General features: G+C 48.4%; 1 protein-coding gene across 4 annotated transcripts in view; it reads left to right on the forward strand.

Moving 5' to 3' along the window:
- WDR66 (WD repeat domain 66) overlaps positions 1-5,691 on the forward strand; it is a 65,029-nt gene extending 59,338 nt beyond the window's left edge. For 3 of the 4 annotated variants that reach the window (XM_032310711.1, XM_032310710.1, XM_032310709.1), the window contains 3 exons: positions 526-754; positions 1,935-2,036; positions 4,269-5,691. In XM_032310711.1, the coding sequence (XP_032166602.1) occupies positions 526-754; positions 1,935-2,036; positions 4,269-4,405 (468 nt within the window). In that variant the 3' untranslated portion in view covers positions 4,406-5,691. Of the gene's footprint in view, positions 1-525; positions 755-1,934; positions 2,037-4,268 lie in introns of those variants that run through there. The other variant, XM_032310712.1, reaches the window with a different exon arrangement.
- The last annotated feature ends 10,798 nt before the right edge of the window (positions 5,692-16,489 follow it).

The raw sequence follows: 16,489 nt of genomic DNA on the forward strand, positions 1-16,489 counted from the left end.
CCATCCCACCCCAGTATGACCTCATCTTTACTAATTACGGCTGTCATGGCCCTGTTTCTAAATTAAGTCACATTCTGAGCTCCTGGGGGTGAGGACATCAACATCTTTTTCTTGGGGGATATAAGCAACCCTCAACAGACAGGTTTTCAGCTAACTGTAAACATCTGTCTGTTACTGTCCAATTTTTAGAAATATAGCAAGGTGTCTTTTTTTTTTTTAAAGATGTTTTTTAAAGGTGTCTTTTCTTTCTTTTTTTTTTTTTAAACAGGTGTTATTTATTTATTTTAGAGAGAGAGCGAGAGAGAGTGTGTGGTGGAGGGGCAGGGGTTTGGGGAGAGGGACAACCAGACTCACTCCATGCGGAGCGCAGGACCCAACACAGGGCTCGATCTTGTAACCCAGAGATCACAACCTGAGCCAAAACCAAGAGCTGGACACCCCACCAACCGAGACAGCCACCCAGGCGCCCCCGAAGTGCCTCTCCTGCTCACCATAGTCTTTTTTTTTTTTAACTCTCTTCCCTAGATTGAAGATATGTTTAACGAAGTCAGATTTAGTGAATATGTGGACACTGGAAAGCTAATTGACAAAATCAACTTACCAGATTTCTTCAAAGTTTACCTCAATCATAGGCCACCTTTCGGTAACACCATGCGTGGGATCCAGGAGAGCTTTGACATTCTTGGTTTTACCAATTCAAAAGGAAAGAAAGCCATACGAAGAGAAGATTTCCTAAATCTGCTTCTAACAAAAGGTAAGTCCATAAATAGCGAGTTTCTTTTCTTTTTTTTTAAAGACTTTATTTATTTATTTGGCAGACAGATCACAAGTAGACAGAGAGGCAGGCAGAGAGAGGGGGGTAAGCAGGCTTCCTGCTAAGCAGAGAGCCCGATGTTGGGCTCTATCCCAGGACCCTGAGATCGTGATCTGAGCCAAAGGCAGAGGCTTAACCCACTGAGCCACCCAGGCACCCCAATAGGTAGTTTCTTATCATACCATTGGGCTGTTGCTACTGGAGAGGAGTTGTTTTGGGGGGGCAGCAGACCCCCTGGCATCTTTAATTGGGACGATGTCTGCTTCCCCCCCAAACCATGGTTTCAACCATGAGGGATGTTACCTGCTGGTCCGTAGAGCTGGCAAACTCAGGGTGATGGGAACGGTGCCATCCTGGGTCCCTAAGAATGTGATTTATGCTCCCAACTTGCTGAACCCCCGTGAGGATCAGTATCCTCACTTGTAAAAGGGGAGCGAAAGGGTGAACCACCAGTGTCACTGAGCTGCGATGACATTGGGACGCAATGGTGAGGTAAAAGAACGCCAATGTAAAATGTTCTGTCTTTCCCCACTGTTTTCCTCATTATTGTACATGAGGAAGTCAGGTAGGCTTTCTTCCTCTCCGTCAGACTGGTGGTCCTGGTGGTCCTGGTGGTCCTGGTGTGAGGGAAGGGGAAATGAAGCTGAACGTGGCCTTTATCAGAAAGTTGTCTTCTGGGGCGCCTGGGTGGCTCAGTGGGTTAAAGCCTCTGTTTTCGGCTCAGGTCGTGATCTCAGGGTCCTGGGATCGAGCCCCACATCGGGCTCTCTGCTTAGCGGGAAGCCTGCTTCCCCCTCTCTCTCTGCCTGCCTCTCTGCCTACTTGTGATCTCTCTCTGTCAAATAAATAAATAAAATCTTTAAAAAGAAAGAAAGAAAGTTGTCTTCTTTCTCCTTACGAGCCCCAACAGCCTTCCCCTTCTGGGAGCACCGTTCTTCACCCCAACATGAGAAAGGATATATGACGGTGACATAGGACCCCGTAGATTGTTTTTGTGTCTTGAGAAAAGGAAATCGTGGAGTAATTCTCTTTAAGACCTCGGGACAATGATGCTAATAAGCTCTGACGTGAGGCGGCGTCCCGGGAGCTGAATGGACACTTTTTCCTCTACTTTACTCAGGTGAGCACATGACCGAAGAGGAGATGTCTGACTGCTTCGCTACCCTGTTTGGACTGAACCCTGAGGGGTGGAAATCCGAGCCTGTGGCCTCCTCCGTCAAAGGTACTGTGGCAGGCTCTGCCTGGGCGTGCAGCCGTGGCTTCCCAATTTGTTGGAGACCTAAGTGCATTTATTTCTCTTGACTGGTGCAAGCCTCTCTCCTTAATACCGTGCACACAGCAAAGTCGGCTGGGGACCCACCATGAATAAGTTATGAAGGGACCAGAGGGCGGGGGTCGTGTCTGCGAGATGAAAGCCTTTGTTGCCATGTGCGGTCCCTCCTCGGTGCCTTCTGCTCGCACGTTCCCTTAGTTCCACGGACCCGGTCTCCATCTTTCCGGCTGGGGTGCGTGAGTCCTGACCACGAGAAGATACAGCCTGAAAGGTGTTTTGCGAGAGGCGTTGTTGGGAAACTTGAGTAGGGACAAGGCAACAAGCAAGCATCAGCCCGGCTTCAAGCCACCAGGGCTTGGAAGTTCTTAAAGCTCACCCTCCTCTCCCCTCCTCCTGGAGGATGGTCCACCTCCTTCTTTAGCCCACCCGAGTGAGGACAATGGACCTGATGTTGGGCTTGTGAATTTAAGTGCTGGAGAATCCAGTCTAAACCGCTCTCCCGAGGGGGACCTGGAGGTTTGGTTGGTGAAGCGTCTGCCTTTGGCTCACGTCATGATCCAGGGTCCTGGGGTTGAGTCTTGTATCAGGCTCCCTGCTCAGCTGGGAGTCCGCTTCTCGCTCTCCCTCTGCCCCTCCCCCTGCTCATTCTCTCTCTCTCTCTCTCTCTCTCTCGCTCTTTGAAATAAATACATAAAATATATATATTTAAAGATTTTGTTTATTTATTTGATAGAGATCACAAGTAGGCAGAGAGGCAGGCAGAAAGAGCGGGGTGGTGGTGGGGAAGCGGGCTCCCCACTGAGCAGAGAGCCTGATGCGGGGTTCCATCCCAGGACTCTGGGATCATGACGTGAGCCCAAGGCAGAGGCTTTAACCCACTGAGCCACACAGGTGTCTGATAGTGTATTTTTTAAAAAATTAAAATAAGCAGTTCTCAGGGCACCTGGGTGGCTCAGTGGGTTAGGCCGCTGCCTTCGGCTCAGGTCATGATCTCAGGGTCCTGGGACCGAGTCCTGCATCGGGCTCTCTGCTCAGCGGGGAGCCTGCTTCCCTCTCTCTCTCTCTGCCTGCCTCTCTGACTACTTGTGATTTCTCTCTGTCAAATAAATAAATAAAATCTTTAAAAAAAATAAATAAATAAGCAGTTCTCCCGGGCCTGCAAGGGTGTCTCCACTGCCAAGCCCCAGATGCTGCCTGATGCCCCATGGTGGTCAGAGCCTGCCACCATTACCAAACCCTTGCCAGGCTTCCTTCTCCCTCTGCCTCCCTTTTTACTTTCTTTCTTTCTTTTTTTTTTTTTTTTTCAAACAACCTTGTGAAGACTTCAGATAGCTGTAGGTGGCTTTTTTTTTTTTTTTTTAAAGATTTTATTGGGACACCTGGGTGGCTCAGTTGGTTAAGCAGCTGCCTTCAGCTCAGGTCGTGATCCCGGCGTCCTGGGTTCGAGTCCCACATCGGGCTCCTTGATCGGCAGGGAGCCTGCTTCTCCCTCTGCCTGCCATTCTGTCTGCCTGTGCTCGCTCGCTCTCTCTCTGACAAATAAATAAAATCTTGGGGGAAAACAATGGTGGTGCCTCTATAATGAGGTCTACTTATTAAAGATTTTGTTTATTTGAAAGCACAAGCAGGGGAGGAGGCAGAGGGAGAGGGAGAAGCAGACTCCCCACTGAACAGGGAACCTGACATGGGACTTGATTCCAGGACCCCGAGATCATGACCCAAGCTGAAGGCAGACGCTTAACCTACTGAGCCACCCCGACGCTCCTCCCTCAGCTTCATTGTTCATTCCCAGTCTCACATTAAACAGGGTTCCTGATCTCAGACAGTTCTAGACTCCAGTATCCTGTGGGTCATTTCCAGCCTCCAAGCTCCCCTCCCCCATTCCTTGTGTCGGAGGGACCTCAGGATGTAAAGCTTCCAGTTGTTACACATAAATCAACCAAACCATGTGGTTAAGGCTTTCCAATGGAGTTCACAGAGATTTGGTAACAGTGCTCCAAACCGTAAAGGAGGGATTTCAGCCAATTTCCACCCAGGGGTTTTTAAGAACTTAAGCCAAACCGTAGCACAAAGTACCTCTCACTTTTGTCTAGTATAGGTTCTTTGTATTTTTGGGAAATTCTTCTAAGTTAGAAACCTAATTGTTAAGAAAGCATTTGTTTTCTTTTCTTGTTTGGCTAGGTTCAGAAATCTGCCTTGAAGAAGAACTTCCAGACGAAATCACTGCAGAAATATTCACGATGGACATTCTTGGCCTAACCGTTTCACAAGATTTCAGACAAGATCCTATGGGCAGTGAAGTTGTAAAGAATGTTTGAAGCACAAAAGACTTTGTGTGTGCGGGGTGTTCCCCCCCACCCCGCCCCAAGAGGCAATGCTTTCCCTGCATTTCCCTGCCCCCACTCTCATCTTTGGAATATTTAGACATTAAAAGCAAATTTCTGTTAAGCAATGGAATTCACAAAGTTGGACATTCCACTGTTTCTGAAATAGGAAAGTGGGTGGAGGCAAGAAACACACTGGCAGCCGGATGTACAGGGTGGCTGGGTCCCCTGGCCCGTCCCTCTGCCTAATATAAGGCAAAGCTACCAGAGCAGAGTTGGAAAGGACCTGGAGGTAGGCTGGTCCTAGGGACACGTGTGGCCCTCGAGGGCCACCTGGACCTTAGACCTCTTGTGGGTCACCCCTACCTGCGGTTTGACTAGGGGAGGAAGGGGAGAAGCCAGAAGCAGGAGAACCCTGCTTCTGGGTTCTCATCAGCAAAACACCTAAGCGGCTGTGTGTGGCCGTTAGGGAAGAGCATCACTGGCCATGCTTAGCCCTGGTGGCAACTGCCAGAAAGAATGCAAAAAAGCCCCCCTGGGGCCCTGCGTGCTGCACCTGGGCCAGAAACCACCTGGCTGGCCCCCAGAGGGCAGAACTCACCGACCAGAGTCTGTGAGCCTCCCCCTCCCCCACACCTCCCCCACAAAACCAGCGGCGGGGACATTCGCTGCCTCAATTTCTGCTGGGCTTCAAAACACATTAGCAGGCAAAAACAGGGCCCAGTTGCCCAACTCGGGGGATGTTTGGGGAACAGGACTGAGTTTTCAGCGGTGTTTTGACCTTGGGAATAGAGCACCATCTTTGTGTAAACAAGTGAAATGACGGTCTGATTTTAGAGATTTGTTCCCAGTAATGAGTTCTCACGCAGACCCGTGTGCCAAATGTGATTCTCTACACATGCTCAGTCCTTCGCACCCACACCGGGTCTGTCCCCGGAGGCGCTGGCGTGGGAGATGACATCTCGGCTCCCCCAAGAGCCCTTCCTCCTCAGGAGCAGAGTACGCGTGAGAGAAGTAAATGACAGGGCGCCGTCCCCTGTGCGCAGAGCGCTTCCCCCTGCCTGGCATCCACTTGGAAACTTGGCTTCTGTGAGTCTTTGGAACTCTGGAACATAGAACAGAACTGTCTACCCCAAAACAGGCTGTGTCATGGCGACCTTGGGACCAACAGCGTGGGCTGGTTTTCCGTGGTGTCTGTTCATCAAATTGTGGTGCCAGGCTTGGTAATCAGGTTTACATTTTTTTAAAAAAAAAAAAAAAAAAAAACACCCAAACAACCAAAAAAAAAAAAAAAAGAGAGAGAAGGAAAAAAAAAAACAAGCTTTACGAATCAATTTTGCAGCTGCTAAGGGCTTAGGAGATATATTACCAAGCTGGTTAAAAAGTTCCTAGGGACATTTTAGGGAACAGGAAACTCTCAGATGACTTGTTGTCTTCAAAAAATTGCTCAGAATTGGATGCAGCCTGGACACCAAGCAGAGGCTTCTTTCATTAAATTGGGCACGCTCTGATTTTGTTCTTGGTGACTGCATGTTTTGGAATCACTGTCTAAAGCGGGACTGGCCAGCGGCCTGACCCACTGTGGCTGGACCAGTGAGCTGGAACCATGGTCGCACCGTCCCTGCAATGCTCCCACTGTGCTGAACCAGCTCCCCTGTCTCCAAGTCTCCTCCGGGAGGGGAAGCCAAAAAGGGACCGCAGGATTCCTGTCAATAGCGTTCCAACCACTCCCAGCCCAGCTTGGCCAGGGGTTCCCCATCTCACCTTTGGAGCCCCCTTCTGCAGTGCTTTTGTTTGGGAATCTCTCGACTTGTTTGACCAACATGGAGAAGACCCATGTACCTTTCAGCCCCCAGGAGGCCCTTTGCCTGCTGTCCCCGGCAGGCCCCACCTGCTGACCACACAGATGCTGGAGGCGTAGGAAGTGGTGGGTAGCCTTCCTGCAGAGTGAGCACAGCCCCCATACCCTCCAACAGCATGCACGGCTGAGCAGTGATACCAGGAAGGGAGCGAGGAAAAGCCAAAGAAGTTTAGTCGTTGGGCTTGCACTTCAAGACTGAAGGCCCAATCACTGAACACTGTGCTGTTCCTTTGGAAGGAGAATACTGTTTCAGACTGCTGATCAATGGTTTGGTGCTTCTAGAGTTCAGGAAACCCCAGGAGCCCTCCCTGCTACCCCTCCACCTCGCCCCTCTGCTCCAGACCCCAAGGTTCCTCCCCAGCATGGCTTGCATCTTTGCCCGGCATCTGTTCTGGAAGCCCATGAGCTTAACTGGGCTCATTCTCTGCTCCTGCCCTTCAGTGGCTCCCTGTGTGCCCGTGGGTGTGGCTCTGAAACCTCGGTTTCCTCCGGGAACAGCTCCTGGCTGTTTGAGAGGATTAAAGGAGAGGGCACTAGTACAGCGTTACCAGCATAGGCAGAACTCAAAATAGGGCAGCAGCTATTATTATAGGACACGCCGCACCGAGACCCGGGGAGGCCGCTGATGGACACTGACCTCCTCCAGTTCCAAAGTTTTGGCTTCCTTAGTGCTTGCTCAAATAGGGGTCTCTGCTGGCTCTGACAGTGGGTCCTCAGTGGTATCTGTAGAATGACTGGACAGATGAACTTGGAGCTCTTTAATAGCTGGCTTTGCTTTCAAATGAAGGCAAACGCCAAGTCCTGCCAGGCTCTCGATGTTGAGGTCAGCAGACTTTCTCTATAAAGGTCCAGAGAGCAGATATCGAGACTCTGCAGGTCAAATGGGCTCTGTCACAACTCCCTGACTTGGCCATTGGAGTAGAAAGGCAACCACAGACAATGCAGAAATGAGTGAGTGTTGTTGCGTTCCAATCCTGTTTACTCGCGCACACTGAGATGGGAATTCACCATAATTTCCGTATATCACGAAATTACCTTCTTTTGATTTTTTAAAAAAGATTTTATTTATTTATTGGGGCGCCTGGGTGGCTCAGTGCGTTAAGCCTCTGCCTTCAGCTCAGGTCATGATCTCAGGGTCCCGGGATCGAGCCCTGCACTGGGCTCTCTGCTTGGCAGAGACCCTGCTTCCCCCTCTCTCCGCCTGACTCTCTGCCTACTTGTGATATCTGTCTCTCTCTCTCAAATAAATAAATTAAATAATCTTTTTAAAAAATCAAATAAAAAAAATTTTATTTATTTATTTGACAGAGAGAGATCACAAAGTAGGCAGAGTCAGGCGCAGGGCAGGGGGGTGGGGGAAGCAGGCCAGAGGGGACTAGGGAGACACAGTGGAGAAATGGAATCCCAGAACAGATTTCCGGAACAGGAGGAGGACGTTGGGGAAAGAAGGCAATCCAGGTGAGGTCTGTAATGTAGTTACCAGCATCGCACCAGTGTTAATTTCCTAGTTTTGATCACAGTATAGTGGTTACATTGGGTATACACACCTGGGAAGCAGGGCACATGGTCCCTGGGAACTCTCTCTTCTACCTTTGCAACTCTCCTATGAGTCTAAAATTATCTTGGGGCACCTGGGTGGCTCAGTCAGTTAAGCATCTGACTCTTGGTTTTGGCTCAGGTCATGATCTCAGGGTCATGAGATCGAGTCCCGCATCAGCCTCCATGCTCAGTGGGGAGTCTGCTTGAGATTCTCTCTCTCCCTCTAAAATAATAAATAAAAACATATTTTTTAAAAATCTAAAATTATCTCAAAATTAAGACTTAAAAAAAATCTGCACCACCTTTCTGACTGAGTCACCCCCAAATTGCTTCCAAATCTGCCCTGCGCCTCTCCATTCTCAAGCAAACGCTCCTGAAGCCAGTCGGGGTCGACTGCTTTGGGCTCGCTTCACTTGTTGTCTATCCTCTGCGAACTCGAGCCTCTGCTGCGCTTCCAGGCAATGCGGACAAGAAGGATCTTTTTTCTAAAGATCTGTGTCCTTAAGCCACGGCTCCCTCAACACTGGTGTTTTCAGCCTCAACACGCTCTTTAGGGATTTGGCTAACAGTTCCCCTGCAGGCAGCTGCTTCCAAATTGAGTGTAATAAATAGATACAGGGCATTGGGAATCAACAGCAACTTGCCACCCTACTCGTATGTCATAGAACTACCCTCCGGTAGCTTAGCTTGAAGGGAAAAACAACGAAAACCAAAAAACAATCCAGGCTCGCCTGGCTGGCTCAGTCAGTAGAGCGTGCAACTCTTGATCTCAGGGTTGAGTCCAACCCCCACACTGGGGGTAGAGATTGCTTAAAAATAAAATCTGAGGGCGCCTGGGTGGCTCAGTGGGTTAAAACCTCTGCCTTCGGCTCAGTTCATGATCCCAGGGTCCTGGGACCGAGCCCCAAAATCTGAAATGACACCCTGGGTTGATGTGACATTCTTCAATGAGAATGCGATACAGAGTATAAGGACTGACTGACCTCACAGGACAGTTAATAGCGGGGTCCCTGTGCCCTTGAGCTTGTTACCCTGAGCTGCTGATAGGTGAAGCAGGCCTCCGGCCTTTCTAGGTCACGATGGGTATTTATCAATGCTCAGGTGAGAAGCATCAGGCCCAGGAAGATCACCGGCCACTGCTGGTCCCGCTGTCGTTCTTGGTAGTTTGCAATGACCAGTGTACGATGGGGGGAGTTTTACATCAGGTGAGGCCGCAGAACAGGACGGAACCACCGTGGCCTTCCCAAGTCCTTCATGTTTGCTTGTTTTGTTGATCGGAAGTCACAAACTACCTTAGTGCACACATGGTATTTATTTCTGTATATCTTGCTCTTTATTTTGTTTTTAAAGATTTTATTTATTTATTTATTTATTTATTTATTTATTTATTTATTTAACAGAGATCACAAGCAGGCAGAGAGAGAGGGGAAAGCGGGCTCTCCCGATGAGCAGAGAGCCCAATGCAGGGCTCGATCCCAGGACCCTGGGATCATGACCTGAGCCGAAAGCAGAGGCTTTAACCCACTGAGCCACCCAGGTGCCCCTATATCTTACTCTTTAAAGCAAGCGGGGTTGCTTTCTTTGGGAGGAGAAGTAGTCCATTTCTAAGCAGCTAGCACAGACTCACCAGCACTTGAAACAGGACGGAAGCATGTGCCACAAGGCGCGTGTCCCCGGCCAGCCCGGCAGCACGCCCGCCCTGGAGCAGGGAGCCGCGGCCCTGGGGTCTGAAGCACCTGAACACATCGAGCTCAGGCTCCAACACGAGGGAGAGAGGGGGTCGTGGCAAATCCAGAGCACACTGTCCTATCGAAGGGGCCGGCTGTTGTCCTGTTTCTCCTCTGCGAGAGCCTGAGTTCACAGATGGGCTTCATCCATCCATTTGTCCATTCATGAGTCCAGCAAATAGTTACTGAGCGCTAGCGCTGGGCATGCGGGGGTGAACAAGACAGGCATGGCCATTGTCTTTAGGGAGCTCATGTGAAACAAACCCATAAACATGTCATTGCAAATTGTGCTCAGAGCCTTAAAGAAAAAGCCCAGACCCTATGACAAAGAATACCAAGGGGGAATACGCTTTACTTAAGATGGTCGGAAAGGGTCTCTCTGAAGACGAAACATAGATGCTGAGAGCCAGTCATAGGAAGAGATAGGGGAGAACATTCCAGATGGAGAAGACAGTGTGCATGAAAGCCAGAAGCATTCAGTGACCATAGAGGGGGTTGTAGGCTCAAGATGACACCTCAGTGGTCTAGAAGTTTCTTCTATATGATTCTTCCTCGCGAGTCTGAACAGGAATGTTTTTGTGTGAACAATCAGCAGGAGGAAGGGAGGCTAGCCGGGTCTCCCAAGTGGAAGATCGGGCCGCTCTCGTTTTTTTATATCCAGAGTCTTGGTGTGAGGTAGAGGATCCCAGGAAAAACCCTAAGTCACGCGGGGAGCCAGCCCTGAAGCTGACGCGTTCTTTTACGTGACACTGACCAAAGGTGGAAATGCTTACAGCTGGCTCCTGCTTCAGAAACCTTACGTGTTGAGTTGACATCACTCCATCTTCCTTAGTTTCCCAGAGATTTCCGTATCTTAAAAAATGTAATCACAATGCTCTCCACAATCTTGTGCCTTCACGAACAATCATGTTTCACTCTTCCTTGCCCCTAGCCACTGGTAATTGCCAGAAGGCAGCCTGCTATGCAAAAGAGCTTCAGCGAAGCATACCAATCACCCCTTCCTCAGTGTCCAGCCGGCCCCCTCTACCTTTTTTTACTTTTTTAGAATAGATGATGAAACAGCAATAACCGGCGGCCTACAGATCCTCTTACGAAGTGACCTCAGTGTCAACACAGCGGGGGTAAGCCCTGGATACAATGTGGCGCAGAGCCTGGTTCTTGCCCTTAAGAAGGTTACATTGTAATGAGGGAAACACATGTCAATGATAATTACAGTATCTTGTGATAAGACGTAGGGGCATCTAGAGCAGATGGGGTGGGAAGGAGGAGATCAGGGTAGGTGGAGAGGAAATCACATAAATGAGGCACTCTAAGCCAACCTGAGGGGTCCCCGGGGTGGTGGCAGGAGAGCAACCCAGAGAAAGCAGTGTTTACATTATGGATGGCCGCATGCACTAAAACAAGGAGGTGAAACTTGAAGATTAAAGGAGAAGTGGATTGCATTTGCATCTTAGAAGCATAGGACTGGGTGACCCGAGGGGATGGTTGGGAAAAGGGACAACAGCGAGGACACTATTACAGCAGTTTGGGGAGCAGAAGGGAAGGATTACAATAAGACAAATTCAGGAAAGTATAAGTAAGTGTCGAGACTAAGGGATAGCTTAAATATAGTATCCATCATGATCTTTGATTTGCAGCAAAAGAAAGTGGTTAGCTTAAGCGGAAAGGGACTTTATTTGAAGCCTATCCAGTAACTCACAGAAGCAATGGAAAGATGGAGAAATGAGTTCTGAAAATGAGCAGGAACCAAAGGCGGCCAGATGCCACGGCCCCGCCACGCCAGGAGCTCAGTGCCTCCAACGCTCTTGGGCTCTCCAGTGGCCACTTCCTCTGTAAGTCACCTTCCTACCGCTCCTCCGCTCCCTCGAAAAATCAAAGTCAAAATCAAAACCCCAGTGAGATGCCGCTTCACACCCACTAGGATGGCTAAAATAAAAAAGACAGAAAAGAACAAGTGTCGGTGAGGATGCGGAGAAGTTGGAACCCTCGTGCACTGCTGATGGGAACAGAAAATGGTGTGGCTGCTGTGGAAAACAGTCTGGCAGTTCCTCAAAATGTTAAACAGAGAGTTACCATATGGCCCAGAAATTCTACTCCTCCGTATATATACAGGCAAGAGAGATGAAAAAACACATCTGCACAAAAACCTGTATGGTAATGCTCATAGTAACTTTGTACGTAAGAGCCAAACAGGGGAAACATCCCAGTGCCCATCAACCAGTGACGGAACAACCAAAATGTGGTAAACCCACACAAAGGAATATCGTTCCGCCATAAAAAAGAATCAAAGTGAGACGTGGATGAACCTTGGAAATATGCTAAGAAGCCAGACACAAAAGGACACACATTGTATGATTCCATTTATGTGAAATGTCCAGAATAGGCAAATCCATAGAGACAGGAAGTAGCTCCGTCGTTCCTGGGGGCGGGGGGGGGGGGGGGTGGGGGGTGGGGGGTGGGAGGGGGCGGAACGACTGTCATTGGGTAGAGGGTTTCTTTTTCAGATGACAAAAATGTTCTAAAAATAATTGTGGTGATGGTTTCACAACTCTGTAAACATACTAAAAACCACTTTAAAAGGGTGAATTTTATGGTATGCTAATTATATTTCAATAAAGCTATTATTTTAAAAAACCAACTGGCTAAACCATCTGCCATCGGGCTAAGGTTGGGACCCATGCCCAGGACCTAAGGCCCTGGCAGAAGAAGGAGACAGGCCCCCAGTGCTAGCTTCTGTAGTAGGGGGGTGGCCTTCACCCCCAAGGGCTTACCCAGAACTGGGACGGATATCCAGATGCCGGGTAGTGTGCAGGAAGGCGGCAGAAGGCGTTTGGGCAGCCTTCTAGGTTCCTGACCAGAGAACTCACCAAGCCTGTTTGTGGACAGGTCTCTGATTTTGCTCCAAGTCATTGGGTCCTGAGCAGACGCCCTGTATTTAATCATTATTGTTAGAAAAGCGTCTGAATTACACTGACTCACCTTTGAACGCATCAGTATTTCAAAGCACTTCATGTCCACTCTTTCTTTATTTTTAAATAACCTCCAGTGGCCCAATTTCTGGGCAAGCCAATGGTTGCATGGATGGATAGGCAAATTGCCCATATACTGGAATTTGAGCTGGCGACCATTTTTATAGTTGTAGTTTCGGGCAAGAAAGTTAGGGACGGCAGATTACAGTATCTGGCTTGTCAAAAAAAAATTTTTTTTCAAGACCTCCAGTCTATCATAAGGCCCACATTTCTGGGGAGATGTCCCTCACTTTTGTTTAGGACCCCGTTAAGCTCCAGCAGTGGTATGCTTGTTAAGTGTTTACCCGCCAGCTCTGGGTGGAGGAGGGCCAGGTGGACAGCACTTGCCAATTTCCATAGCGTCAACATTCCCGCCATGCTGATTTCCAGCCTTGGGATGGATGTGGAGCCGGGAATCCTGGAGACCACAGCACGAGAGCAGGGTTCTGACCAGAACTCTGCTAACTGGCTGCCTGACTTCTGAGTTTTAGTGTCCTTTTCCGAAACAGGAGTGGGGTTTCATACCCTGCAACATACCCTTCGGCTCTTGTCTCCGAGAGGGGAGAGGGAACGTTCTCTTCAGTACTCTTCCTCTGCTAATGGCCTGCTCCCCAAACACCAAAGCACCACTGTTTATGAAAACAACTCGCCGCTGCAAGTTGCTAGGTGAGGACCAAGGCTGCCGAGAAGCAGGAGCCGGGCCCGAGCTTCTGCACAATCATGTATCACACTCCAGAGTTGGAAACCTCCTCACCAACCCCTTCCCCATTCACAGTGGATTAAGGGTTGAATTTAACAGCCCAGGAAAGAGAAGTAGTTGACCCTGTGTGGTTCATAATGATGAAGGATCCCCAGGTCCTTTATTCAACAAATACTTCCGAGTCTCTAGCACTTACGATGTGCCAAGCTCTGTTCTCAGTCCTTGACAAATACCGTGTTTCATTCTCATGATAGCTCCGTAAGGCAGGTGTTCTTTCTATTTTCCCATTTTACAGATGAGGCACAGAGAGGTTCAGACACAAGCCATAACTAAATAACTCACTTCTGTAACCCTATGATCTCTCTTTTAACATCTGGAACAATATCTAACATTCAGAGAGAACCCAACTTCCCAGTTTCTGGTAACCAGGGATCCAGATGAACTCTCAAGCTAAAAGCAACTTAAAATGGTAGAAAAAGTATCTGAAAACATTCTAAAAGCCACCACATGCTGACAAAATAAGAATGAACACCTGAAATCAAAGGATAAAGATGAATCCTGAAAGATAATCCAGGAAAGAAGCCCTCTTAACCTGGCAGATATCTGTCAAGTCTAGAATATTTGAACTCTAGCGTGAATGGTTTTTGAGGCAAGAGGCCAGAAATAAAAGTCCAGGTGGGAGATGAGACTTGCCCCACAGTAATTTGGGAGACCCTATTGGTGTGCTGGTAGAGTTTTGCCGGTCAGCTCTGGGTGGGGTTGGGAAGAGGATCCTGATACATAGCCTTTGCCAATTTCCACAGTGTAAATACTCCTGCTACAGTTGATTTCAAACCATCAACATGGGGTCACTGTTGGGAAGTGCAGGCCTGTCAGCCAGCTGCTCACATCACTGATTACCTCCCTCCTGTGCCTCCGAAGGCTACAATAAGGAAACCAGACTAGCTCAGTAAGGCAGCCTGTATTTGCATCACTTGGGTGGTCCAGGAACCCATAAGACCCGAACTTGGATATAGGTAGTCGTGGAAGAGCAGGGTCCTCAGAAGCCTGGCAGAAGCAAATGTAAGTCACCTCTGGAGGAAGGTAACTTCATCCTAGGCCTCAAATTATCCCTATAAATCAACTTAAAGATACAGTGTCCAGCCTGGCCAAAGAGAACCAGGCAGATCACAAGGAAATAGGACACCATGAGCAAAACTAGGAGAAACTGACCCTCCAATACTTCAAATATTAGAATTATCAGACACAGACTGTAAGACAGCTGTGCTTTGTTGAGAGAAAGGTTAAAAATATCTGCAGGGGACAGGGAACTATAAAAAGTGACCAGCTAGATTTAGAACATTTGTAGAAAGCTTTATAGTTTAATCAGAGATCATGAACACAAATACCTTCAGGGGCCATCTGGTAGTGCAGATGAGTTAAGTGACCTGGTGATACACTGGTGACCTGGAAAGCTTCGTGTGATGGGCACTGGGCTCCTCACCTCCAGCTGATTGTTACCATGTGGCACTGGCGGGACCAGTCTGCAGATCTTCTGCTCTTTCTGGAGAAGCTGGACATTGGGATTTCTTCTCCTTACGGTAAAATACACATAAAACTGATCCCCATAACCATTTTAATGTGTACAATTCAGCGACATTATGTACATTCCCAATTTTGTATGGCAATCACCATTATATAGTTCCAGAACTTTCTCACTACCCCATAAAGAAACCCCATACCCCTTGGAAGTCACTCTCTATTCCCCGCCCCCGCCCCCAGGCCCTGACAACCACCAATCTGCTTTGTCTCTATGAATGTGCCCAGTCTAGATAGCTCGCGTAGGTGGCATCGTACAATATTTATCCTTTTGTGACTGGCTTGTTTTGTGTTTTACTTAGTGTATTTTCAAAGTTCACCCATGTTATGGCATGTATCAGTACTTCATTCCTTCTTAACACCTGAATAACATTCTATTGTGTGGATATACACATTTATCCATTCGTCAGTTGATATTTGAATTTTTTATATCTTCCTATTTTTTTTTTAGGGTTCTATTATTTAAGTAATCTACCCAATATAGAGACTCGAACTCACTACCTGGAGATCAAGAGTAGCATGTTCCTCAAAGGGAACCAACCTGCTATCCAACTATCTTCCTATTTTTTTCAGATAATATATACATATACATATATGTGTGTGTGTGTGTATATATATATATTCAGATTTTTAAAAAATTTTATTTACTCATTCATGAGAGACAGAGAGAGGCAAAGGCAGAGGGAGAAGCAGGCTCCCCGTGGAACAGGGGGCCCAATGCTGGACTGGATCTCAGGACCCTGGTATCATGACCCAGCCGAAGGCAGATGCTCAACCGACTGAGCCACCCAGGCGCCCCATATATTCAGAAGTTCTTTGTGGTCCTAAGCCATTAGAGAACCAACAGTAGAGACCTCTGTTTTATAACATGCTGTGACATATTTTCCTACATGATGTTCAGAATGACTCGCTGAGGTACTCTTATTTTTTGTATCAGGCATCCCATTTCTCCAGTAGCTTTTCTCCCCAAAACCAAAATTTCAGGGAAAACTGCTTGGTTCCAGAATGAGTGGGAGTCTGGGGTCTAGCTTAAGGCTGTGACCTTGAGCTTCCCTGCAATTCAATTTCCCCCCAGAAAAAGACTGGTGTTGGACTAGTTTATCTCCAAGACACTAGGTTTGCTAACAGGGTCACTCTCACTTGCCCCTAGCCACCATCTGGGCCGGAAGAAGCTCTGGTCAAGCCCGTGTAGTGGCAGCTGAACACAAAGACGTGGCCACCTGGGTTATCCAGATAATTGCAGTCTTCCACAGAGCTGTCCTGAGGCACCATGGGGAAGAAACCACCTCAAAAGTTCTCCTTGTAGGCCACCCAGCTCGTTTCACCTGCTAGGGCCATCTGTGGGGTAGCAGCACTTGGTCTGAGCCTGGGACTTCCAGGCAGGAGTAGCTTCAGTTTAAATCGGGCTTTTCTGACAGCAACCCCAGAGGGAAAGGAAGAGCCCCAGTTGAAATGCTGATAATCATTGAGCTGTTCCTTCGCAGAAAGCTATTTAATAGGCAAGGTGGAATGTCTCGTGGTCGCCTCGCACCTGGCCCCTTTCCTCCGATTCTAGTTTTCCAAAAGGACGAGAGAAAGGCAAGCGACGTCCTAGCTCGCGTGTTTGCACAGGGCAGAGGGCCGGCAAAGATCCGTGCTTCCTAACTCTTTCCAAGAGCACCTCGC

Source organism: Mustela erminea, chromosome 13, assembly GCF_009829155.1.
Source record: "Mustela erminea isolate mMusErm1 chromosome 13, mMusErm1.Pri, whole genome shotgun sequence".
NCBI lineage: Eukaryota > Metazoa > Chordata > Mammalia > Carnivora > Mustelidae > Mustela > Mustela erminea.